At 32.7% G+C, this 25,994-nt stretch overlaps 2 protein-coding genes and 1 pseudogene across 5 annotated transcripts; all 3 read left to right on the plus strand.

The window, feature by feature from the left end:
- Window positions 1-3,688: 3,688 nt before the first annotated feature.
- On the plus strand, window positions 3,689-11,702 carry LOC108457242 (protein GFS12). The gene is made up of 15 exons (XM_017756197.2): window positions 3,689-4,161; window positions 4,260-6,362; window positions 6,551-6,878; window positions 6,964-7,179; window positions 7,304-7,376; window positions 7,468-7,673; window positions 7,767-7,829; window positions 8,406-8,614; window positions 8,699-8,810; window positions 8,935-9,456; window positions 9,969-10,279; window positions 10,388-10,631; window positions 10,712-10,785; window positions 10,924-11,056; window positions 11,221-11,702. The coding sequence occupies exons 1-15, from the start codon at window positions 3,941-3,943 to the stop codon at window positions 11,368-11,370; spliced, it is 4,965 nt and encodes a 1,654-aa protein (XP_017611686.1). The 5' UTR covers window positions 3,689-3,940; the 3' UTR covers window positions 11,371-11,702.
- A 1,432-nt stretch (window positions 11,703-13,134) lies between these two features.
- LOC108454511 (probable sugar phosphate/phosphate translocator At3g17430) lies at window positions 13,135-17,809 on the plus strand. Of its 4 annotated transcripts, none has more exons than XM_017752995.2 (11): window positions 13,135-13,454; window positions 13,687-13,784; window positions 13,917-14,018; window positions 14,301-14,408; window positions 14,795-14,826; window positions 14,923-14,973; window positions 16,023-16,084; window positions 16,173-16,434; window positions 16,654-16,919; window positions 17,017-17,111; window positions 17,344-17,809. In XM_017752995.2, the coding sequence occupies exons 3-11, from the start codon at window positions 13,935-13,937 to the stop codon at window positions 17,512-17,514; spliced, it is 1,131 nt and encodes a 376-aa protein (XP_017608484.1). In that variant the 5' UTR covers window positions 13,135-13,454; window positions 13,687-13,784; window positions 13,917-13,934; the 3' UTR covers window positions 17,515-17,809. The 4 variants fall into 4 exon arrangements, with proteins under 4 accessions (XP_017608484.1, XP_017608485.1, XP_017608486.1 ...); XM_017752996.2 differs by having other exon boundaries at window positions 13,923-14,018; XM_017752997.2 differs by having other exon boundaries at window positions 13,135-13,449.
- A 4,501-nt stretch (window positions 17,810-22,310) lies between these two features.
- LOC108454863 (mitochondrial outer membrane protein porin of 34 kDa-like) lies at window positions 22,311-25,506 on the plus strand (annotated as a pseudogene).
- Window positions 25,507-25,994: the final 488 nt, after the last annotated feature.

Genomic DNA, 25,994 nt, shown 5'->3' on the forward strand with positions numbered 1-25,994 from the left:
GTCCACACATACTAAAGAAATGTCCGATGAAATCCGCGCTTAGGAAGAAGCCGGTGGGTAAGGCCTTGGGACTTGGTTCGGCGCAAGGGTGTTGAAGCCAAGGAGGCCGAAAGTGAGAAGAAGCGGTCGAGTGCTTCTTATGTCATGGTCCGCATAGGTTGCGGAAGTGTCAGGAAGTCTGTCATCGAAGAGAACGATGGAGCAGACAAGGAGCCCAAGAAGCTTGGTTCGAGCAAGGGTAAAGCCGAAGCCAAGAGGGCTAAGAGGAGCAATAAGAAGCGAGTAAAGTGCTTCTTGTGCCGTGGTCCGCATGAGTTCTTGAAGCTGTCCAAAGCAAGCCGTAGTCAAAGGAAAGGCAACGTCCGAGCATAGAGAGTCGTCGGAGGGCTTCCACCCAGCGGAGAGGTGAGTTTGTCATCGAACTTAGAGGAAAAAGTTGCGATGAAAACAATGAAGCTTGGACCAAAGAGGCTCGTGTCGAGTGAAGCGTCGGAGTTGGCGAGTCATTGACAAGGCTTCCACCTATGGGAGAGGTGGGTGGTGCATCGGACTTCAAGGAAAAGAAGTGATGCATGTGGGACAGTTGACCGAGTAAATGCAAAGGTACATTGAAACACTCGATCGTGTTTTGCATTCTAACTTGTGTACTTGGCGAGAACGTAGAGGCCCTTTCAAGTTCTTGAGCAAGGAGGCGAGAGGCGTGGGCAAAGCGAAGCCAAGTGTCGTGAATCATGAGGATTACATTCGAGGGAAGTTAGAATGTGGGCAAGGGAGTAACATAACTCCTTGTCATCGAGATGTACAAAGCGAGTAGGACGGCTCGAGTTAAGAAGCGACGGAAGCCGAGGCAAAAGTCCCAAAGGAAGGAAGAGCTAAGACAACGAGTGGGATCCAAGGCGAATCAAGTCAGTGCCATTCGAGAGTCGCAACGAGGACGTTGCGAGAATGGGTGGGGGAGAATGTCACGGGCCAGAGTTCAAAGCCCGTGACCATTGAACCAAATGCATCCGATAGAGGTCTATTACTTAGATGGGGATCATTTGGCCCACGTGAGCTGGCCCGATTCAAGGAACTATTGGAGAAGCTTGTCGGATCAAAGTCTGGTTGGCCCGATCGGACTGGCCCGTTGCTTGAAGAGATTGAAGGTCCATTTACAAATATGGAAACATGATATGATATTATAATCTTAGAGATCTTAGATATGATATGGAATCTTATAAGATATTATTTTATAAGATTACATATCTTATCTAAGATATGTAATCTTAGAAGATATGATATTATATTTGGTAGTAGGTAACCTTTAATCTCGTCCGTCGATGTAATTGTATCTTGACCGTCGGTTTTGGGGGAGCTCAAGTATAAATAGAGAACCTCCCCCTCATTTGTACACACTCCATTCATTGTTTCATTATTCTTTGTGAATAAGAGAATAGAGAGCATTTACTCAAACACTTTGTGTGCGTCCCTTTCTGTTGTTCTTATAAGCTTCTTTTGGCGTAAGTAAGTCTTCCGCTGTACGAGTTAGTGCCTTGGAGGAGTTCTTAAGGAATCCTCATTCGAGTAAAGGCTGACTTGGGCGAGTTTGGACTAGCGAATCGCCTAAGGCCGCACGGATTGCGAGACTAAAGGTCTAGCCCCGTGACACTAGCTTGAGGGGGAGTGTTGGAATTCCTTAAATTAAGCAAATTTTCTACTTTAGTTCTAGGAATTTCCTTGTACTATTAGCCATAAAAAATAATAATAATTTTTTAGGGTTTGATTATTTCTAATCTAATTATTATTTTTTAGGGTTTGATTATTTCTTTTTTCATTTCTCCTGTTATTCTTTAAAAGGTGTATTTAGATTAGAAGAAATAAGAATTATTCTTCTTCCTAAATTTGTTCAAATTTATTACGAATTTTTTTTTTATCTACGGCATAGTTGTGTATAAATCTCATATATAAAATCAAGATCAACTATTAAAAATAAAATTAGTTGTGGTTTATAAGGGAAGAAAAGAACAAAATAAAATAAAACTAATATGATTCTCACCCAAAGCGGTAAATATTTATTTTTTGTTAATTAAGTTATTGTAGTATTTATATATTTAGAATTTAGTCTTTATATTTTTATTTCTAGAAATTTAGATTCTCTATTTTCAAGTTTAAAAATGTAGATCGATTTGTTAATTTTGTTAAAATACATTTATTAAATTTTTGGTGTGACAATTTAAAATTAAAAAGAATACTTACTTGGTATGCATGTAACACATTATAATGGACTTGAACTTATTAGAGAATTTTAATAGTGTTAACAATTCTTTAAAAAATCATATAAATATTTTAATTGAAATAAAATATTTAAACTAACTAATATCATTATAAGAGTTGAGGTACTAAATTATTTCAAAATTAAAGTATATAAATTAAATAATTTAAACCAAGTATAAAAATCAAAGTTGAAAATTAACTATTCTTATATATCTAAAATCAAAGTTGAAATTAACTATTCTTAAATTTTTGTACTTTTTACTACTTTAAAATTTGTATTTTATTTTTATTTTTATAAAATAATTTTTATTTTAAAAAGTAAGGTTAATATATTTAAAAAATATCCTTAAACTAATACACCTTGTTTAAATAAGTCATTAAACTTTTTGTAGTTAAACAAGTCCCTAACCTATAATTTTTACCTATAACGATCCTTAATTTAATATTAAAGTAAAAATAATTTTTTAAAAAGTAAAAATATTTTGAATTTTTAAGCTAATTTATATTTTATGCTAACATGAATTTGATGAGAATAGTTTATTAAATAAAAATAAAATAATATTTTTGAAATTAAAACAAAATAATAAATTTTTTGACAATGCTTATATATATATATATATATATATGATATACTTAAACACTCTTTTGAATTTTTTTAATTGTTATGTTAAATTTTATGTTGATGTTAAAAGTGTATATGATTTATATTGTATCAATAAAAATTAAGAAATTAAAAATAATTTTAATATTAAAAGGAAGGACTTCTACTTGTAAAATAATAGCATAGCAGCTTATTTAACTAAAAAATCAGTTTAAGGGCTTGTTTAAACATGTAGTATTTCAAAGGCTTTTTTAGTATATTAGCTAAAATGTAAACACAATAGTTAATATTATTTTTAGGCTTATATATTAAAAACCCCTTAAATAAGTAAGTCCTTAAAGTATTTTTGTATCTAAAGAAGCCCTTAAACTTTTTTACACCTAAATAAGCCCTTAAACTATAATGACTTGTTTAAATAAACCCTTAAATCTAGTTCATTCTTCCATAGTTTCATATATTTTTAAGCCTAGAAATTTTAAAGATGCATCTCAAGGTGTGTCAAAACTTAGAAAAACTTGTTACTAATTTTTTTTTTTGAATATTAGGTTAAAATAATATTTATAAGCTCCATCCTTTACTGCCATTAGATTTGTGATCAGATTTAAAAATAAAGAATTTTTTACTTATATGTTTATCTAAATCAACATCTTTTTTCATGTAATTTATTAATTTTAATTCCTTCTCATTAAAAAAGTCCAAGTAAGGGCTTTTATGAGTAGAGAATAAAGAAAAAGGGCTCATTTAAATACAAAAATACTATAAGGGTTTATTTAAGCAAGTCATTATAGTTTGAGTGCTTTATAAATATATAAGCCTATTTTTTATTTCACAATATTGTAGTAATAAATTGAACAAAATAAAAATAGAGGGAGTAAATTATAAATTTACGCAAGGCACAACTTTGAGTCGAAAGAGGCAAAGAGCGTAGCCATTTGTTATGCATAGCAGAGGCTATCTGTAGAAGACTATCAGCAAATCAATTGCCGAACCAAATTAGTTTCATCAACTAATCGCAACCAAAATCATAACCCATGGAGTAGATCGTTATTGAAACCAAAACAAACGCAAAAGGTAGAGATTTTGATTATGGAAGAAAAGGAAACGTGCTTTGAATGCCTTGAACGCCGAATCAAGTCTGATTGGTCGGATCAGCTACAGTTTTGTTATGGCATCTCCTATTCTCCTCTCCCCTTTGGCTCCTCCGCTATCGTTCAATTCTCTCTTTCTAATTCTTCACCTTCACCCACCTCTCAATTCATTTTGTCCTATCTACCCACTTATTCACACCATTGCTTCTCCAAATACATGTAAGTTCATCAATTTCTTTATGTATTTTGCTTAATTTCTGGTGTTTCTCAGTTGATGATATAGAAATTAAAAGCTGTTTGATTTTGTGGCTTTTTAGAGATCAATATACTTTGCAAAATGGAGAAGAAACAGAGGTTAGTTCTGGAACTGGTACTGGCAGTACTTATTTATCAGATACTTTAATGGGTGAATCTCAGTTTTTGTCTAATGGGATGGGATATGAATGTTGTGCTTGTAACCATTGTGGTAAATTCTCTTGTTTAAGAGCAATTACTGCTTTGGCCCCTCTTGCTTATGTTGGTATTTCATCTTATTCTGGTTTTCGAGAACATGCTTCTAGTTTCCTATCTGGGACTTTGGAAGATCATATATTGTCCTCGATTAATCTTCTTATTCAAGGAAAAGCTTCTGGGAGAGATGGTGTTAATTATATGCGTCTACTTGGGGTTCCATCATTTGATGAGAATAGTATCCCAGGTTGTCTCAGGCATCCCAATATAGCACCTGTTCTTGGGTTATTGAAAACACCTGGATATATCAATTTGTTGCTCCCTAGAACTCCATATACTTTGGAGAATATTCTTCATTACAGCCCGAATGCTTTGAAGTCCGATTGGCATATCAGGTTTTTGATGTATCAGCTGCTGTCTGCCCTTACTTACTTGCATGGATTAGGGGTTCACCATGGTAATCTATGCCCATCAAATGTGATGCTTACTGATTCATGCTGGGCTTGGCTGCGCATTTGGGATTACCATAGGCTAGGATTCAATTTATGTTTCGAACATGGGAAATTCAACAGTAGCCATATTCCTTCTAGAGTAGCTTGCTCTGTAGAAGATTGTTCTTCTCAAGGATTATATGCTGATTTGAAGCTCTCCCCACCTTCAGATTGGAATTCTCAATTCAATAGGTGGTGGAGGGGAGAGCTGAGTAATTTTGAGTATTTGCTTTTCTTAAACAAACTGGTTGGCAGAAGGTGGGGGGATCACACCTTTCATCCAGTAATGCCATGGGTAATAGATTTTAGCACAAAACCAAATGAGGATTCTGATTCTGGGTGGCGGGATTTAAGCAAGAGTAAATGGAGGTTGGCAAAAGGTGATGAACAGTTGGATTTTACATATTCATCATCTGAAGTTCCACACCATGTCTCAGATGAGTGTCTATCAGAATTAGCTGTTTGCAGCTATAAAGCGAGGAGGTTGCCTTTAAGTGTTTTGCGGATGGCTGTTCGCTCTGTCTATGAACCTAATGAGTACCCTTCAACTATGCAAAGACTTTATCAATGGACACCTGATGAGTGCATCCCTGAATTTTACTGTGATCCTCGAATATTTTATTCTCAACATTCTGGTATGACTGACTTGGCTGTTCCATCATGGGCGGGTAGTCCTGAAGAATTCATTAAATTGCACCGAGAGGCTTTAGAGAGTAACCGAGTCTCATGTCAAATCCATCATTGGATTGATATAAACTTTGGATATAAAATGTCGGGGCCAGCAGCTGTTGCCGCAAAGAATGTTATGCTGTCTTCATCAGAGCCTGCAAAGCCAAGGTCAATTGGACGGCGCCAGCTCTTTACTAAACCACACCCTTCACGTCAAGTTTCTAGGCAGGGAATACAAGACAGAATGAAAGAGTCAGCTGTTGGTCAGCACCAAGCACATGAAGTAGAAACTGAGAAATCTTTTCTCTATAAAAGTACCTGTTTACAAGAATTGGAACAAGCATCTTCATTTTCTGAACATGCCCAACATTTAAGTCCAGTCTATTATTGCCATGCCCAACAAAACCTTCTGAAGCAAAACCCTTTTTTCAAAGAGTCTCAAACTGAGAATCTGGAGAGAAGTGCTTCAAATCCACATGATATTAGCAATTACTGCAGGTTTTCACCCGATGTTGATTTGAATTATCTTCTTGAGCATATAGATATGCAGGATGACGATTCCACAGGCTATCAAGAATTATTGCTTTGGAGGAAGAAATCATGTTTATCAAGAACTTCCTCCAAAGAGGTTGCAGAGGACATATTTTCTGTTGGTTGTCTCTTGGCTGAACTTTACTTGAGGAGGCCACTTTTTTGTTCAGCTTCATTAGGCATGTACTTGGAAAGTGGTGTTTTTCCTGGACTTATGCAGGAGCTTCCATCTCATATTAAAATACTAGTTGAAGCTTGTATTGAGAAGGACTCAACGAGGTATTGCTTTTCTTTTTTAGTTTTACGTTTCCTTTGATATTTTGTTCTAATTAAGTTGATTTAATTATGCTTCTATTGATTCCTTTTCTATGTTATTCTATTAATTTTGTTAGGTCTGTCCATCAACTATTTGCATTTGTTTAGCTAAACTACCTTTTTTTTCTTTATTTAAAACTTACAATAACCAGGAGGCCATCTGCCAAAAGTCTATTGGAATCTCCATTTTTTCCTTCAACAGTGAAATCAGTATACTTGTTTACTGCCCCGCTTCAACTTATGGCAACAAATGGATCCCGACTTCAATATGCAGCTAATTTTGCAAAGCAAGGGGCACTAAAAGCAATGGGAACTCTTGCAGCTGAAATGTGTGCTCCATACTGTTTGTCACTTGCTTCAGCTCCTTTATCTGATGCTGAAGCTGAATGGGCTTACTTACTGCTGAAAGAATTCATAAAATGTTTGACCCCAAAAGCAGTGAAGGCATCAGTTTTACCTGTTATCCAGAAGATTCTGCAGGCTAGTTACAAACTTTGTTCTTCTGCCCTTGCTTCCATATTAAAATACATATTTGACTCCATGCAGATGAACATGTTTGTTGCAGACCACAGGTTATTCTCATTTGAAAGTTTCTCTTCTTCAAGACTCATTTGTTCGAGAGATATGGAACCAAATTGGTAAACAAGCATATGTGGAAACGATACATCCTTTGGTCATATCAAATCTATATATTTCTCCTCACAAGATTTCAGCAGCTGCTGCTTCTGTGCTGCTTATTTGCTCAAGTGAAGAGCTTGGTGTGCCTATTACTGTTCATCAGGTTAACCTCTTTCCAAGGTTCTAGGTTTTGTTTAGAAGAAAATAAAGTTTGGCCATACGGTTTTGTGGGTAATAAATTCATTTCCCTTTGAGATTATAACAATGAAGTTTGATTTTTAATGTAGACAATCCTGCCTCTGATTCACTGCTTTGGGAAGGGACTATGCCCTGATGGAATTGATGTGCTGGTCAGGATTGGTAGTTACAGTTCATCGGGGTTTTTTGACTAATGTCTGTTATAGAAATGGCATGTTTACCATGAACTTACTGTCATTCTTTTACAATTCAGGTGGTCTTTTGGGAGAGACCTTTATTCTCAAACAGATGCTACCACTGCTTAAACATGTTGCTCATTCTTGTATTGGTGTTTCTTCTATGAATAAGCCTGAGCCTATGCATAGTTGGTGTAGTTCAGCACTTGTTGATTGTCTAATGACATTGGATGGTCTTGTAGCTTTCCTACCAAGGGAAGCTATTGTAAAAGACCTGATTGTGGTACGCACTTGGTTCTCAAATCACTGTTTCCCTGTGCTTTATATTCAATCTTGGGTGTTGTTATTATTAAATGCATCTCCTATTATCGTGCAGGATCAGAGTTGTCTACATGTTCTGGCTCTTACGCAAACGAATTTAGAGATCACAGTGCTTCAGGTGATTTAAAATTTCTATTTTCACTTCACCGCATTGCAGTTAACCATATTCAGCATTGAAGAATTAAACACATAACAAAATAGAGTACACGTAGCAGGGAATAGGTTCTTACTGTTTATTATTTTTTGACGTCTAATATTATGGTTTTATAATTTTTGTCTTGCTAAAAGTGAAGTTTGTCTCTATACTGAAGCATCATGGATCTACATACTCATTATGAATCTACGTGAAAACACATTCTTCTAAGCACTTACAAGGAATAGGACAGCTTTTACTTGCACTATTTCTCTGCTGGTTGCCTTGTAATTTCGAAGCCTGCGTGAGTGTCTTAGAATGTGTAATCAGTCTTAATTAATTAGCAGGGGAAAAAAATAAAGCTTATTACCTCTATCATTTGTAACTAATTAGCAGGAAAAAGCTTAGTTGCTGTTGTTATTGTTGGCTGTCTTTTCATTTATGTTTAATAACAATTTTTGGTTCTAGGGCTAGTTGTATGTATCTTTTCTATGTCACACATCTCAAATTACAGCAAGGTATTTGAAGTTTTCTTAATTCCCTATGCGGTGTGCCGGTCAGGTTGCTGCTACAACTTTAATGGCAATTTGTCAGCGGATTGGACCGGAGTTGACTGCATTGCATGTCCTGCCACAACTCAAGGTTCTTTTTGATGAGCTGGCCTTCTCACAAGAAAGTTCCAATGGATCTGGTTCTCTTGGTAAAAGCTTGAAGGTTTCAAAATCAAAAGTTAATGGAGAGTTTCAATTAGAGAGTCGCATGGATCTTGTGTGGGTGATAATCTGTTCTCTCTAGGTAGAAACCAAGTTGGCATGAATTACTTTACCTCATCATATGTTCTTTCCTGAATTCAGGTTGCTTCTATATCCTTCTTTTTGTTCTCTGCTTGGAATAGAGAAACTTCGTCAGTGTTGTACTACATGGTTGCTTCTTGAGCAGTTTCTTTTACGGTTTCACAATTGGAAGGTATGGAGGCTTTGCTTTTGAAGAGTGGTGTGGTACTCATTTGTTTTTATGTGAAGATTCATCTCAATTGCTCTACCATGCAAACATTTTTGCATATCATTTTTCTGAACATATTGTTGTTCAGTGGGAATATACAGGGGAATCACCTCGAAGTGGTGTAGAGAATGTAATTGCTAAAGTGCCTTTATTGAGCAAGGGGTCAACATCTGATTACAGTCCTGCTAAACTGTTACTTAATGGTGTTGGCTGGTCAATTCCACAATCACAGGGAATTAGAAGCTCCAAAAACTTAATGCCTCAGAGACGTTTGGCCAATGCTCATCAGAGTTCTGTCCAAACATATGAATCAGCTTCAAACCATTTCAAGACTGAACCCTGGTTTTGGTTCCCAAGTCCAGCTGCCAGCTGGGATGGTTCCGACCACCTTGGACGCTTTGTGAGTCCTAAAGATGAATTTCCATGGAAGATAAGAGCATCTATTTTATCCTCAGTTCGTGCACATCAAGGGGCATTGAGATCATTAGCAGTTTGCCAAGATGAAAATACAGTTTTCACTGCAGGCATTGGTCCTGGGTTCAAAGGAACTGTTCAGAAATGGGACTTGACTAGAATAAATTGTGTATCTGGATATTATGGTCATGAGGAGGTTGGTTATTCTGTAATTATGTTCAAAGGACCTCATATATTCCCTGTTCTTTGTGTTAATATGTTGGTGTCTAGTAAGTTTTCTGATTGATATCCCTTATTTCGTCGCGTCTACAGGGATTTAATACTATATAAGAGATATGAGATAGAATGCATAGGTTTAGGTATAGGTTTAGCTAAATATCTACTGTAATACAGGCAATATACAGTCTTCATATCTAGTCCTGCTATAGTATGCAAGTAATTTATTAATTTGTTAGGCTATCCTCTCTTTGAATGTGATGTTACCATTTTGCTATATTATACTGACCATGTTTTGATGAGTCATATTCAACTAATAATTGGTGAAAAAGCTGAAGAGACTAAGTTTCTATTACATTTCTATCTATATTCTTTGGCTAAGCTTGTTTTATTTTCACTCTTTACATGATACGTTAACTAGCTAAGTGTGGCTATGCTTTAGGTACTAAGTGTGGTTATGCTGATTTCTGTAATTGCTTGTGGAACTTTCAGGTTGTAAATGACATATGCATCTTATCATTGAGCGGAATAATAGCATCTTGTGATGGAATGATACATGTTTGGGATAGCCAAACAGGGAAGCTGATATCCGTATTCTCAGAACCATCCACAGATTCCCTGCATCTTGTGAGCCCTTTATCTTCTGCAACAAAGATCGGTGCTGATCATGTTGACATGTTGAACTCAAACACTTCTTCAAGTGGAGTACTTAGTAGTCCATTTGATGAAAGCTTGTACACTTGTATGCATTATTTAGAGGAGGTTGAAAAGCTCGTGGTCGGCACTGGAAATGGTTCTCTCAGGTAGCTACTTATAAATAAGAGTGAGACAGTCAATTGTTAAATCAAGCTTATTTATGCAAAGAATCTTGTTATAATGCCCTTCTTTTTGTGTACTACTACATGACACAGATTCCTTGATGTTTCTCAAGGTCGAAAGCTTCATTTATGGAAAGGTGAATTCAGTGAATCTGCTTTTCCTTCTCTTGTCTCTGCCATATGCTCATGTGGGTCTAACAAAGAGCAAGGGAACGGAGCTTCCGCTTCACCAAGTTGGATTGCCGCTGGATTAAGTTCCGGTCACTGTAGGTTATTTGATGTGAGGAGTGGATGTGTTACTGCTTGTTGGCGGGCCCATGATGGATATGTTACTAAGGTATATGTTCAATTCACCAAATTAGAGGGACAAAATAACTTAATATGTACTTACATTACATTAAATTTACATACATGCAGTTGGCTGCCCCAGAAGATCATCTGCTAGTTTCAAGCTCTCTTGACAGGACTTTGAAAATCTGGGACTTGAGAAGGTAATTATTGAAATTGAAAATGAAAATTTATGAGTTAGAATATTCAAAATAGAAATGCATGAGGTTTTATAAGAAATGTTTTGCACTTGGGGTTAATTATCCATGTATTTTGATAGTTTCCCTAATTGTTTCTTGTAGAAACATACCGACAGCTGTCACTTTCAAGGGACATACCGATGGAGTATCCAGTTTCTCAGTTTGGGGACAGGATGTTATTTCAATATCTCGAAATAAGATTGGACTTTCCTCGTTAGCTAATTCCGCTGATGAGGTATGTAAACAACAATATACTCTCATTTGCATAAGCGTTTGGTTTTTCTTGAATTGGTAGTGGATGCCTGCCTCCTCTTTGCCATATATCTCCTTGTTTGGTGCTATACATACATATGTGTATATATATATATTCCCATAGTGACAGTGAAAAGCATGTGGCAGGATGGGCAACATCGGATTATACCTCAGAAACTGTATTCATCAGATCATGGAAGTCGAAACGTGTCGGTGCTGTCGAGCATAAGTATAATACCCTTCTCAAGACTGTTTCTAGTTGGGACCGAAGATGGTTATCTCAGAATCTGTTGTTAGATGGGAGATGCCTCCATGAATCATCAATGCCTGTAATTAGTGAGATGCAATGATGAATGTTCCATTCGAAAATGGTTCTTTTTGGCAGAATTTCTGGTGCCAGCTCTGAATTAAAGTTCCAAATTGTTAATCATGTTAGGTATAGGAGCACAAAAATTGGACAAATTACATATATATTTTTTTGGGGGGCGTTGGGTATTCTTGTCATTGTGACACACAGAGTTGCTAATTGTAACTAATGATAGTGTGTTGAGATTCATCACATTCATGTAATAGTAGTTATTTAAAGTCATAATATCAAATTTAGCTTCCAATGTTTATATTTTTGTCAATCAGGCTCTTGTCTTTTTTTAGCTAAATTTGTTTCTCAACATTTTAAAAAGACTCAAATTCACCCATCAACATTTTAAAAATAGCTGAATTTAGGTTTTTTTAAACAGAAATATTGACTAAAATTAAAATCTTCAATTATGATAGCTTGCATTGCAATTTACATATATTTCATGTCAATTTTTATTTTTACTAAACCTTTTTTTTAAATTTCAAATTATTTGTTAACATAGCATATGAAATAACTAGTGTCATGTTAATATGAAGTACATGTGGATTATCACATGATTTGTCAAGCTAGTATTGCTAAAATTAATGTTTTAATTGGGATTTATGTTAAAAAAAGTGATTTGATTGTTTTTGAAAGGTTTATGGTCAAATTTAGCTAAAAAAATAGGGATCAAATTGATAAAAAAATGTACATATTCAAGGCTAAAGTTGAAATTATGCCTTACTTAAAATTCATGATGAGTGGCAAAAGGGTATACAGTTGTCCCGTTCTTAAGTTAATAACTGAATCATATAATGACAAAAGAAAGCGTAAAGCCGCCTTCACCTTTTATGGCAAATTCCCCATGCAATTTGATAAAGTTGTTTTTTTTTGGGGTTAATTTTGAAATTTTAACAAAAAATATTTTTCCAATTTATTTTTATCCTTAGTATTTTATAAATATAATAGTAATTTTTATTTTAAAATATTTTTACATTTCCAAATTATTATTAATTTATATATATTTTAAAATAATTAGTGATGTAATTCATTAGATTAAATTTAACTCAAAAGTTGAATCGGATCAATATTCGATTCAATTTTTCCAAATTCTAACTATGATGTTAGCTTCAAGTTTAGACATAATTTTGATAAAATATAACTATAATTACAAGTAATACATGTCTAAAGCACAATAGATCAAAAATTGAATTATATTCAAACTTAAATTAAAATAAATAAATAAAAACTAAAATATGAGAGAGAATGTACACATAATTTTGGTGCAATATAACCCAAACTTGAGAACTCCAAAACTAATTAACAATTTTGTTTTTATTTTCTCTCTTTTCTAATTGTTGTTAGAATATAAAAGGACTGGTTGGTCAAGTCTATTAGATAAAAATTGATTAAAATATCAATTCAGAAAAATGTTTTAAACTGATTAATTCAAAATTAATCTGAAATGATTGGATCGAACAAAAATTAATTAAAATAGGCAGTTAAATAAGATTTATTTATTTATTTTTAAATAATTTTTAATTGAACTAATTGAATCGGTTAAACTAATCAAACTGAGAATCTAATTTATTCGACTACCAATTTAATTTAAAAAAATTAAAGTATTACTATTGATATTCGAATTGGACCGGTAAGAATACAGTAGTTTTCATTGGTTATCTCTATGCTATATATACATATTATCTGATCTATATTTTAGGTATTTGAGTGTGTTGATATCATCTATGGAATTGTAAAATTAATAAAAAATGATATTGTTTTGAAAAATAATTTTATATATACTAAAAGTATATATTAATTACAACTCGAACTCAATTAATTACAGCTCTTTGAATATTCAAATCCTTGTTCCTTCCTTCCTTCTTCAATCTTCTCTTTTTGGTCATTTCTTTTTCCAATCAAATTCATGCAATCACAAATACTCCACTTCCCTTAACCTAATTCCTTCACTTTGATCATCAATTCACCCAATTTAGCTATTTCAGTTTTGCAGACACAACAGCTCCTTGCATTATATTGTATTGTAACAATTCTCTCCCTCCCTCTCTCTTTCCTTTTTTTTTTCTTATATCAGAACCGATCTCAGCCTCCCCCATTCTGTTCTTTTTATATTTATAAAGATTTTTTTTAGCTAATTAGGTCAAATACGATCTACTTCACTCTTTTTTCTTTCACTACGAACTTAGATTTAATTTATTATGAATGCTTTCTGCATTTTTTTTCGCTTTCTAATTTCTTGGATTTATCATTTTCAGGTAATAATGCTATACTACTATTAGCACTAATTGCTTTGGACGCACGCCCAACATAATTTGCATTGCTTTCTGATTTATTACACCGCAAGCAAAAGCTAGTGAGTATTCTTATCTTTTTTTCGGCTTTTTATATATTCTCAGTGTTTAAGAACTTGGGATGATGATGGTTCGCTGAACAGTTAAAGAGTTCTTTTTTAAATAATAATTTTTTAAATTTATTTTGGTGAAAGGAACAGAAAGCAGCAGAAATGATAAACAAGCCGCTTGTATTGACTTATCTCTGCCTATTGATTTACGTTTTGCTTTCTTCCGGAGTTATACTGTACAACAAGGTACCGCCGCCTTCCTCCATTTCTCTGTTCTTTTCTCTGTTTGTCTATGTGTGTGTTTATTTATGTCAATGTAATTGTTGCTTGCTTTTTTGGTTTCTGTAATTTGTGAGTTGGAGTAGGTTTCAGTGGTATCATACTAAAAAACCCAAAATTGATCAAGCCTTTTTGAAACTTTTGTTGTAATGGTTAGGCTGCAACTGAAATAAACTATGAGTTTCCTGCTTAATTTTAGCAAGGGACCATTCATTTTTATGTAATTCGTCGGTTTCACTTTTACTGCAGTGGGTTCTCTCTCCCAAGTACTTCAATTTCCCGTTCCCTATAACGTTGACAATGTTTCACATGGCGTTCTCCGGATTCTTTGCGTTTTTTCTTATCCGTGTTTTCAAGGTATGACTAAATTCAACGTTTCTCTCCTCGTCATTTCCCTCATCCATCTATTTTTCCTTTTTCTTCAAATGTTGCTAAGTATGCTATCCTAAGGAATATCTTAATGATAAACTGGTCAATTCTTAGCTACACCCTCCACATCATCTCCCATCTCGTCATTATATGCAAATAACTATAGGAAAAGAAAACTAAGTAGTGTTTGTTGATGGCATTATCCTCATTTCTTGGAGATAGTAGCATCTCAATGTATTGGAATTGGACTATAGGTCCTTTCTTTTTAGTGGTTATGTTACTACAGACTATTATTATATTTCTTTGCAAGCTTCATTTTCATAGTTGTGCTTAGCTTGATAAAGAAGTTTCTTCTCTTCAATCTCGACATGCAGGTTGTAGCTCCTGTTAAAATGACATTTGAAATGTAAGTGCATTCTTTATCTGAATTTACATGATCATTCTTTATTCTTGCTACAGTGTTCATCTTTGCTTTCTTAAACAAATTTTCTTGGTGTTGCAGATATGCAACATGTGTAGTACCCATAAGTGCCTTCTTTGCATCAAGTCTTTGGTAAGCAGTTAATTATGATTGAACTTGTTTGTTGTGTGACATAGTGTTTTCCTCATTAAGATGGTATGATTTGTCTTGCGTAATTAGTCATTTCTATGGGTCACAAGCGCAAGCACATTGCTTGAGAACCCTGCTCATCATTTTTGATTAATTTGTTCTAGGTATTTGTTAAGCAGCTTGTATCATTGAGCTAGGGGTGAGCAAAATCCGATTCGATTCAAAAAACTTGATAAAAAATTCAAAATTTGAAGTAAATAGTTCGAGTTATTCAGATAAACTTAAATAATAAAAAAATCAAATTTTTTAGTTTAACTCGAATATGAATTACACAATTCAAATTATCCAAAAATCCAAATAAGAAAAGGCAAAACTATGTTGTTTTGATAAATGTTTACCTTTTCTAAAGTTAAAAGTCAAAACCATTAGTCGTTTTGATAAATGTTTACCTATGTAGTTAAATAATCTAGTACTTCGTCTACTAGTTAAATAATTAGTCCATGTAAATGCAACATTAAGTATAAATATTAGGATCCGTTAACTCAACTCGACTCGAAATTTTGACTCGATTTGAAAAAATTTCAAATTGAGTTCGATTGCTAAAATAAGATTCGTCAACTTGACTAACTCGAAATTTTTTTACTCGATTTGACTCGACTTAATTGAATGCTCACCCCTACATTGAGCAACCCCCTGTTTGATGTGTTAGACCTTTTTTTTATTATTAATATTATTGATCCAGAATGGATCTGTTTGCTTGTCTTTTCTAGAATTTGTCAAGGAGTTACCACAACTAAAGTAGTTAGGTTGATGTGAATTTGTTAGTATTCGAAGTTAAACTTTAACCCACTAAACCTAGATGATTAGTTTTTAGGTCATACACTTATTCTCTTTAGTTTCCTAAAGGTTTCTGCTATAGACTGCAGATTGCTTAAAATAGAGCTTGTTGTAAGTTTGCTGTAAAGAATGTTGACAGCTTTCTTATGTTTCTTCACTCTGGATAGTGTTATGTATGTGCTCAGCATCACTTTTTCTTCCTATGGTCCATACAGGTTTGGCAACACTGCCTATTTGCATATATCTGTGGCTTTTATCCAGATGCTCAAAGCTCTAAGTAAGTTGAAACAAAGTGCATTATTTAATTTCACTGCGCAAACTCACTCCAGTTCTAATGACTGGCTATTTGTGTTTCTATGTTACAGTGCCAGTGGCAACCTTTTCCATGGGTGTTCTGTGTGGCACTGACAAACCAAGGTGCGATGTGTTCTTAAACATGGTGCTGGTCAGCGTTGGAGTTGTCATTTCCTCATATGGGGAAATTCATTTTAATATAGTTGGCACAGTTTATCAGGTCACGGGAATCTTTGCTGAAGCTCTTAGGCTTGTCTTAACTCAAGTACTCCTGCAAAAGAAGGGCTTGACTCTAAATCCAATTACCAGTTTATATTACATTGCACCATGCAGGTACACTTATGTATTCCCCTTGTTTTTTTTCTATTTTTACTTTCACTATCTGCAACTTGTACTTCTTCCAAGAGACATGTTTTAGCACATGACTGACTTCCCTTACATATAATATTTAATGTTGGATATATGAGCAATTATTGCTCAACTGATGTTTTATGCATGACAACAAGAGACGATATAAGATCCTTTTCTCTATTCTTTTTTTCCTTTTTGCAGTTTTGTATTTCTTTTTGTGCCTTGGTGTTTACTGGAGAAGCCTGGGATGGCAGTTTCACTGATACAGTTCAATTTTTGGATCTTCTTCTCCAATGCTCTTTGTGCTCTAGCTCTGAACTTGTCAACATTCTTAGTAATTGGAAGAACTGGAGCTGTCACCATCAGGGTGGCTGGTGTTCTAAAAGACTGGATACTGATTGCCCTTTCCACTGTTATTTTTCCAGAGTCTACCATAACTGGGCTCAATATAATTGGATATGCCATTGGTACTTCTCAACTCAGTATCATGCTGGTTTTTTTTTTTTTTTTTTCGCTTTTTTTTAGCAGTTAGTTTAATGAAAACTCTTTTTGTTCTCTGCCCAGCTCTCTGTGGCGTTGTCATGTATAATTACATAAAGGTTAAGGATGGTCGTGCTTCTCAGCTACCTTCAGATAGTATCCCAGAGAGATTCACGAAGGTTAGTCGTCTCAAAAATCCTTGATATAATGCTTTATTTCTTGGGAGTAGAACCTATTCTAATAAAAGATAATACTAGTAAACCTACCTGCTTAAGCAATATGAAGTGCAGATTTGAGATTGAGATAAATGAGCAAGTTATAGAATAAAGATAATATTAAGTCAACAGTTTATAAGGTTAGAAAGAAAGAACATCTCACATCCATCATCTCTTTATATGTTGTTAAATAAAGGATCGGGATTGGAAGTTGGAGAAGAAATCATCAGCCATAATCAACCCCAATAGCAATAGTGATAGCAATGAGGGGAACTTCAATGGGTCAGAAATGAATGATGAAGAAGCGCCTCTAGTTTCATCAAGGCTATCACATTTTGGACGTTCATTCAGCAACCATACCAAATGAGTGACAACAAGAAGGCTCTAGTCTAGTGCACCACCAACGAATGTGGAGAGCAAATTATTTGGACAGCAAAAGGATATGTGAAATTGAAGCAGTTGGCAAGGGCCTGCCTTTCTCACTTAAAAGGTAAGGTAAGGTAAGGTAAGGGAGATAATCCTTTTTTCAGAAGAGGTACTGATCATTTCGCATATTTTGATAGAATTGCATTCTTTGACCTCTGTTCTGCTAATTGACAGACGGTGATGCTGAAACTTTCTATGGATTTAGAAATGGTAGCGATATTTATTATCTTCATCAAGTTGATAGTCTGTCTTTCCCTCTCTTTTTTCTTTTCCTTCAAAAAGAATCACGGTCATCTCATGCATGCATGATTAAAACTCCCATATCAATACTTTGTAGGCTCACCCACATTAGCAGATTTGGTTGTGATTATGGTTCATTTAGCAACTGAGATTGCAATTGCATGGCTTCTAACTGAAGAGATGGAAATTCATGCATAATGTGTGTATATATAAGGTCAAAATTATACTAAAAAGTCCCTAAACTCATTGTACATTTGAGTTTAGCCTCTCTATGATTATTTTCAAGAACTTAGTCCCTCTACTTTTCAAAATTTGAAATTCAGGTTTAATTGTTAACATTGTTAAAAATATCTGTTAAATATTTTGAAATAAATAAAATACTCTGTAGTCATGTAACAGAAAAATGTGACATTGTACTGAATTGCTTTTTTAAATCCGAAAAGTAGAGGGATTAAATTTCTTAAAATAAAAGGGATTGAATTTCAAATGTATGAAGAGTTCAGGCACTTGAGCATATTTTAACCTATATATAATATATCATATGTAACCATATATTTCCTTCCACAATCTTTTCAGATTCTAAAATGATTGGTTACGAAAAACATTTGTAAAGGAACTTTCTGATTGTGGACTAATTTATATTTATAAGAAATTAGTAATCTATGCATTCTCCTTGGGTGGTTACATTATCACAAATAGTTGGATGGGACGGTTAAATTATCTGGCATGCCATTGTAATATAGGTTTTAGAGTAAATTAGTGTCTACATTGACATTACAAAAAAGCCAGTATCTTAGTCTTTATATTTAGGTAAAACTTTAAACAATGTAATACATTTCAACATTAAAAAAACACTGATTTGTCATATTTTAAAATAATATGAAAAGAAAGAAAAATAAAAAATGTTTTTTTAATCACAAATATAATTTGTTTTATGGTATAAGGTTTTTATGCAACATAAAAACACAAGTCAAGAGTATTTTTTATGGTACATTAAAATAGGGCTTTTCCTTTTTTAAGAGTGAATTTTTAAAGGCAAACTAAGGGAAAAAAACCAAAAGGAAAAAAAAAAGGCATAAAAAGGTGAGGATCCAAACCCTTTCCGTGGGTAGAGTAATGTAAATTTTTTTAGGAGAAGGTATTATATTGCCTTAGATAAGTTTATTCTTATACGAGGATCACTAAATTTATCTTTTAAAAATAATCTTCTAGTATGGAATGAGGGAATATCAATAGTAGCTAGGGGAACATGTTCTTGCTAACCAACTAGCAGCCATGTTTCTTTTCCTGTTCACAAATTGAAATTGATAGACGCAAATTATCAAAACATTGTCTTTATTTTCCTGACTGACAAGAGTTATCAAAGGTGTACTTTCCAATCAATCTCTAATTATTTGTTTCAATAATAACGTTGTTGTGGCCTCTAACCTATGCTATTTCTAAGCTATGTCGAATCATTCATAACTTTGAATTTAAAGAGTAATTTAATTTTGTTAATTTTAAAAGTGAACAATTAAAATAATTAATCACAAAATTAATGTTTCCCATTAATATATAATTTTGATTGATATAATAATGAATTTGGCCTTTAATATTTATATATTTTATTAATTTTGTCTTATTTTAAAAATTATTTGAAAAAATATATAAAAGAATTTCAAAAGGATATGTATAAAACTTTAGCTTCAAATATATGTATAATAGACAGAATATATAAACTTTGATGGCTAAATTTGTTATTATATCGATTAAAATTATGTAAAATTGATGAAAAATATTAATGATATGATTAATTTTTCTTAGGGTACACTTTCAAAATTGAAAGAAATTAAATTGCTCCAATTTTTCTTAGAGAGACCAATTTACTAAAAATCAAAATTGAGAGAGATCAAAGAGGTTTTTTTTACCAATTTAGATGCATAAGATTCTAAGCTATGTAAGTTAGAGGTTGCACTTAGGTAGTGTTTGGTACTTTCCTATAAAAAGATTTCAATGAAATGTGATTATCATATTATGATTCTAATAAAAGGTGATTGAAGGAAAAATTACTATTCAATGTTTGGTGTGCAATGAAAATTATTGATTAAAGTTTCAAGAAAGTTGTTAACACGTTGGGCTCACTAAATACTTTTTTGAGAATTTGATGATAATATATAAAAGGCTTAAGCTCTTCCTTTTTTTTTTTCACTCAATTGAGCACTTGATCTTTCAAAATACATCAAAAAGACCCTCAAACTTCTTCAAAAGAAGTAATTAAGTACATTTTTTTCACTAAATTCGGTACTTGAACTTTCAAAATGTATAAAAGACCCTCAAAATTTTTCAAAAAGCAATTAAGCCATGCTCTTATTAAAAATTAGAAAAAAACTTATAAATAATAAATAATAAATTTTAGAAAAATTATTAAATTTTAATAGAAATAAAAATTTTAAAATTATATTTTTTATAAAAACGTAAAAAATAAAAAATGTAAAATTTTATAAAAATAATAAAAATTATAAAATGAAAAAAAATATTTTTAACAATTAACTTTAACTATTGATTGTTAAAGTTAACGACCCTAGTTTTTTCAATTAAAGTCATCGCGTGTTGCAACATAGTGTGACATGTGGCAAAAAATGATAATAAAAAAATCAATAAAAGTTATAGAAAAATTATAAAATGGTTTTTTGGTATGATAATTTTATAAATTTTTCTTAACAATTAGCTTTAATTGTTGATCGTTAAAGTTAATGACCTCTTTTTTAAAATTAAAGTCATCACGTGTCACAACATAGCGTGACATGTAGTGAAAAATGATAAAAAAATAAAATCAATAAAAGTTATAGAAAAATTGTAAAATTTTTGGTACAATAATTTTATAAAAATTTTTACTGAAATTTATATTTCTTTACATTTTCTATAATTTTCTTTCGACTTTATAAAATTTTATAATTTTTTATATTTCTATATATTTTATAATCTTTTAAGATTTTTATAAAAATTTACCATTTTTATATTTTTCTAATTTTAAGAAAAATTAATATTTGAATTTTTATTAAAATTTAATAATATTTATAGATTTTAATTTTTTATAAATTTTTTTTCTAATTTTTAATAAAATCAGAGCTTAATTATTTTTTTGAAAAGTTTGAGGGTCTTTTTGGTACATTTTGAAAGTTCAAGTACCCAATTGAGTAAAAAAAGTAGGGCTTAATTACTTCTTTTTAAAAAGATTTGAGGGCATTTTGATGCATTTTGAAATTTTAAGTACCCAAATGAGTGCAAAAAAAAGGGACTTAATTGTTTTTTCAAACAATTTGAGGGTTTTTTCACCCTTAAGCTTTTATAAAATTATGGTTATTAATTAAAATATAATAATAATGTATTTTAATATTTTTAATAGTTTAATTATTAATAAATATTTGTATTAAATATATTTAAATTGATAATTTTAAAATTAGCAATTTAACTTTATAATTTTATTTGACAACATTTCTTTATCATTCTATTTTTCTTGCACGTAATAAATAAACATATGTATACTTTTTAAATATAACCATATATGTTTATATATTTTAAAAATAATGCAGAGTAATTTTGCCACTAATAATATTTTTAATTATTAAACTAAAGAAATTAATATTGTAAATAATTTTGCCTAACTATATTTTTATTTTACTTTTCATCTACGTGGAAAATGTGGAAAAGTAATTTTCCCATCTATTATCAAGAGAACTACTTTCCATTGTTTGTGAGAAATAACTCCAAAGGTAATGTTACATTCTAAGAAAAGCAAACAAATTTTCACATTCCAACCAATTAAATTTGTTCAAAAGTTAAAATTTTTCTTCATATCAAACTCCTTTAAAGTCATGATCTATCTTGATCTTTTAATCGTTTATAGATCTCAACCACTAGAACTTGCGTATTGCGTTGGCAATGGTATTACTTGTTTTCACATGTAGAAAGATGAGCATATGTATAAACTATTTACATCATTAAGCACAATAACAAAAGGAAAAAAAGATTGAAGTAATATCTTCTCATAAAGCTGAAGACCCTCTTCTCCATAAAAAAAAAAAAACGTTAGATTTGCATCGAAGGCAATCCGAGTCTGCCCATCGTTCTCACTATCAAAGTCTAAAATTTTTCACTTTGCTTCATGGATTATGATGCAGATATGTTTTAATGCTTTATCATTTGGAATGGGTTTACGCTTAGTCCAACTGAGTTTCTTTATTTCATTCTTTTATATTTTATTTTGTAATATCTCCAATAGGGGAAGAGAGAGAGAGATGTTAATGTTTGAATGATGACAGGAAATATACACAAGTACTTTCAGTTATTCTAAAATTCTCCCTATTTTGTTTCTCCTTTCTTATTCTCTCAAAAATCATTCTGATTCTTCCTTTTGAAAAATATCCTACATCAAGTTGGTATCAGACAACAATCTTGACACCATCTCTGACAAAATTACAAAATGTTCATCAAACTCAGCAAGACCTAGCATGTACCTAAATAGGCCTCAAACAACTTGATGAGAAGGTGAATGCTCTAAGGTTGAAGGTGAGGTCAAAGTTCAAGAAATATTTTAAGCTTATGACTAGTTGAATTCTAAGGGATTCATCTACCCATGAAGATTCCTCTCATGGCGGCTTGGGCAAAGAAACAATTATAATGAATAAGTTTTCTCCTAGAATTGTAAGCCTAATCTATTCAAGTACCCATATTCCAGACCTTACAAATGGGAATGCATAAAATTTAAAGATAGAGATTTCAAAGGATAACTAGTAAAAATTGAGCAATACTTTGTGAAAGAGAAGATACTTGAAAATTCTAACGTGAGAGTGTTGATGCTCCATAATATCCTATCCCCAATATAACAAACACTTACTACTGAGCCAATACCTTACCACCTTTACTAATTGTTAGGAGACCCTTTTAAGGCAACTTCAACTACTTATCCTAAGCCTACCTCTAAAGGATTTAATAGTGCTAAAATGGAGGATAGAAGGAAACGCTGACTCTGTTATTGATGTGGAAAACAAGTCCATTGTCTTCCATTATTGTGTGAAATCACAATTATATCAATTTCTTACCGAACAGGATGAAGATGACAAGGAACATCAGGTGTTCTCTGATTGTGTTAAGCGTTTGGAAAAATTGATAGCTCATGACCATGTTCTTGAGCAACTCATTCTATATTTGAATGTTATGTTTGGCATTACAATATTTCAAACAATGAAGATCCAATGCACGACTGGCAAGCGTTCTCTTAAAGCATGTTTGGTTGGGAGAAATAGGAATAGATTACAGCCCGATTCGAAAGCCCCACCACCAAACTAATGTTTGGTTGGCTGTAATGCTTATTACGGCCTACATTGAATCTGTTCCCATTCAGGGAAGAGGCTGCTTAGTCATTCTCTTCCCTCACCACTGAATAGGTGTTGAATAGAATTTATTTTTTTGCCTTTTCAATTTTTGCCCTCACCTTTACCTTCCTCCTTCAACCCGATAGCCTTTTTCAATTTCTAGATTCTCCTATTTATTTTATTCACCTATGGTTTTGAGCTTCATTTCTTTTTCCTTTCTTTATCACTGAAATTCGAAGCAAAAAACAAAATATCATGGGCAAGGGTCTTGGCCTTTACGCTGAAAATCGGCAAGAAAGCCAGAGGTATAAAATTACTATTTTTTTTAAAACAAGAAAGCTTTAAAGTTGTAATATTTATGTCTAATTTTTTAATTTTTGGGATTTTATAGATCTTCTTTACAAGGATTATCAGACTGACCAAAAGTTCACTTTGACCACTAGCTCTCCCACTGGTGTGGTAAGTTTGGTTCATATTTTCTAGGTTTGTTTAATTTTTTTTTTGTCTAGATTATTTTTCTTTAATTATTATTAAAGAATACATTTGAGATGCTTTGTCCTGCGAAATTTAAGATGTGATTTTTGTCATATTTAATTTTATATAAAATGCATGTCTTATTGTAAAATTATGTTAATTACAAAAAAGAATGTTTAATTTAAGCTAAAATTAAAGGTAAGGTGTATGCTTTTCAAACATGTGTGTGTGTGTGTTCAATTTTTGAAGTATAATAACAGCTATTTTTCTTGAATTTCATCACGGTTATCTCAATCTTTTAACTGCAATGTATCATGGAAGATGACAATTACCTCTGCCAGAACAAAGAAAGGTGATATTTTCTTGGTTGATGTTAATACCCAACTGAATTTTAGGAATGTTACAATTGTTATCAAAGTGGACACCAGCTCCAATGTAAGTACTTCATTTGCTCCTTCTGTCGGTTTCTAGTTTTATGTATAAGTTTGAATTCTTGGTCGAAATTTCTCTTTTGCAAGTTAGATACAATGCTCTTTCCTCCATTATATATTCTTTGGCCTTATCCAACTTCTATTATAATAAAATTAGTAATCATGTCTTGTCCCCTCTATGTTTGAAACTCGAGCTTTAACTAGGAGAATTTCTGCTTGATAACATTGTTTAGAACATCATACTGCTTGGGACCTGTCCTATTTGGCAGAAATGCTTTTCAATTGAAGGATCTCTTTGGTTGAGTTCGTAATTCTTTTTTTACCTTCTTATATTCCTTTATTGTTGATATATATGTTTGCCATCTTTTGTAAGCCTTTTTGAAAATCGTTTGTTGTACTAAAGTACATTATGTTTATCAGTTATTTACCACCATAACAGTTGATGAACCTGCATCCGTGCTAAATGCAATCTTTGGCTTCAAAGTCCCTGATCAGAGGTCTGACAAGGTACAAAATTCTATCTCATATTTCAATTTGTATCCTTCAAAACTTCCTTCTTGTTTTGGCTTTTGTCACGAGAACATGTTACTTAGAATGTGTTTGAGATGCTGTTGGACATGTCTGTTTTTTCACTTGTGTGTATACCAGATTGAACTCCAGTAATTGCATGAGTATGTTGGGATAAGCTCAAGCATTAGATTGACTGTCAAGCCGGTAGTTAACTTCTCAGGTGTGCTTGGAACAAATGTAATTGCACTAGGTACCAATATCTAATTCAACATGAAGACTGGGAATTTCACCAAATGCAACGCGTGATTGAGCTTCACCAATGCAGTCCTCATTGCTTCTTTGGCTTTGCATGTGGTTATGTTCTATATACCTATCTACAGCTGAACATTCCAAATGATATAATCTCAAGTTTAATACTTTGTTTGTCAATGCAAGAATGAAAAGGGTGATGCAGTTAACACATCTTACTACCATATTGTAAATTCATCGACCAACACTGCTGTTGGTGCTAAGGTGACCCATAGCTTCTCTACCAATGTGAACATCATCACCGTGGGTACACAACATGCATTAGATCCATTAACCACAATCAAGGCACGGGTGAACAATGTTGACAACGCGAGCGCACTTATCTAGCACAAGTGGCACTCGAAATCCCTCTTTCCCATTTCTGGAGAGGTTGATACAGAGTCCAACGATAAGAGCCCCAAGGTCGGACTTGCTTTGGCACTCAAGCCTTGAGAGCTTGAAAAAAAAAAAAGATGAAGCTCATTTTAGTAAGATTATGGTAGGCTTAAAAAGATTTTTGAAGTTTTAGTTTGTTGTTGACTTTCATGGTGTTGCCATCTTCCCTTTTATGTCAATGGTTTTTCATTTTAAAAAAAGAATAAAGTGAAAAAAAAATGTGATAATTGTTTTTAGTCATTCCTTGTTTAATTGAAGTGAAGTACCTTTGGTTTGCCCCATAATTTTTTTTTAGAGGCTCTCTTTGTTTTTTCATGGATTTGCTAATAAAGGAAAATAAGGGTTGTACCTTTTCTTTGTTGAGGACAATTTTTACTTGGTATAGAACTTGGTAACAGGTATAGGCATAAAGTCTAACATTGGACCGGCTTATAAAACTTGGCCATGGAAAGCTTTCATTATTGGTGGTGAGATTGCCTAAATGTAGAATTATCATGGAGGCTCTTATATTATGAGTCGGATTGTATTTTGATCTCTATTTAAGAAATAGAAAAATTAGTATATTTATGTTAAAGTAAAGAGCAATTGTTTTTTTACGGCACAATTCGGAATAACGGTATTACAAAAGAGGACTAATACTTTAAAGAATTTAGTTTAAAAAGTGTTTATTTTGCTATCAAAAAGTAGTTTTGATAGATAAAATGTTTACTTTTGACGTGATGTTATGA

Source organism: Gossypium arboreum, chromosome 9, assembly GCF_025698485.1.
Source record: "Gossypium arboreum isolate Shixiya-1 chromosome 9, ASM2569848v2, whole genome shotgun sequence".
NCBI lineage: Eukaryota > Viridiplantae > Streptophyta > Magnoliopsida > Malvales > Malvaceae > Gossypium > Gossypium arboreum.

Coding starts and splice junctions, on each gene's coding strand:
- LOC108454511 (XM_017752995.2), top strand. CDS start 13,935: ATGATAAACAAGCCGCTTGTATTGACTTATCTCTGCCTATTGATTTAC. Junction 14,827..14,922: donor GTTAAAATGACATTTGAAAT/GTAAGTGCATTC, acceptor TTGGTGTTGCAG/ATATGCAACATGTGTAGTAC. Junction 16,920..17,016: donor TATAATTGGATATGCCATTG/GTACTTCTCAAC, acceptor TTCTCTGCCCAG/CTCTCTGTGGCGTTGTCATG.
- LOC108457242 (XM_017756197.2), top strand. CDS start 3,941: ATGGAAGAAAAGGAAACGTGCTTTGAATGCCTTGAACGCCGAATCAAG. Junction 4,162..4,259: donor CATTGCTTCTCCAAATACAT/GTAAGTTCATCA, acceptor GTGGCTTTTTAG/AGATCAATATACTTTGCAAA. Junction 8,811..8,934: donor TACGGTTTCACAATTGGAAG/GTATGGAGGCTT, acceptor ATTGTTGTTCAG/TGGGAATATACAGGGGAATC.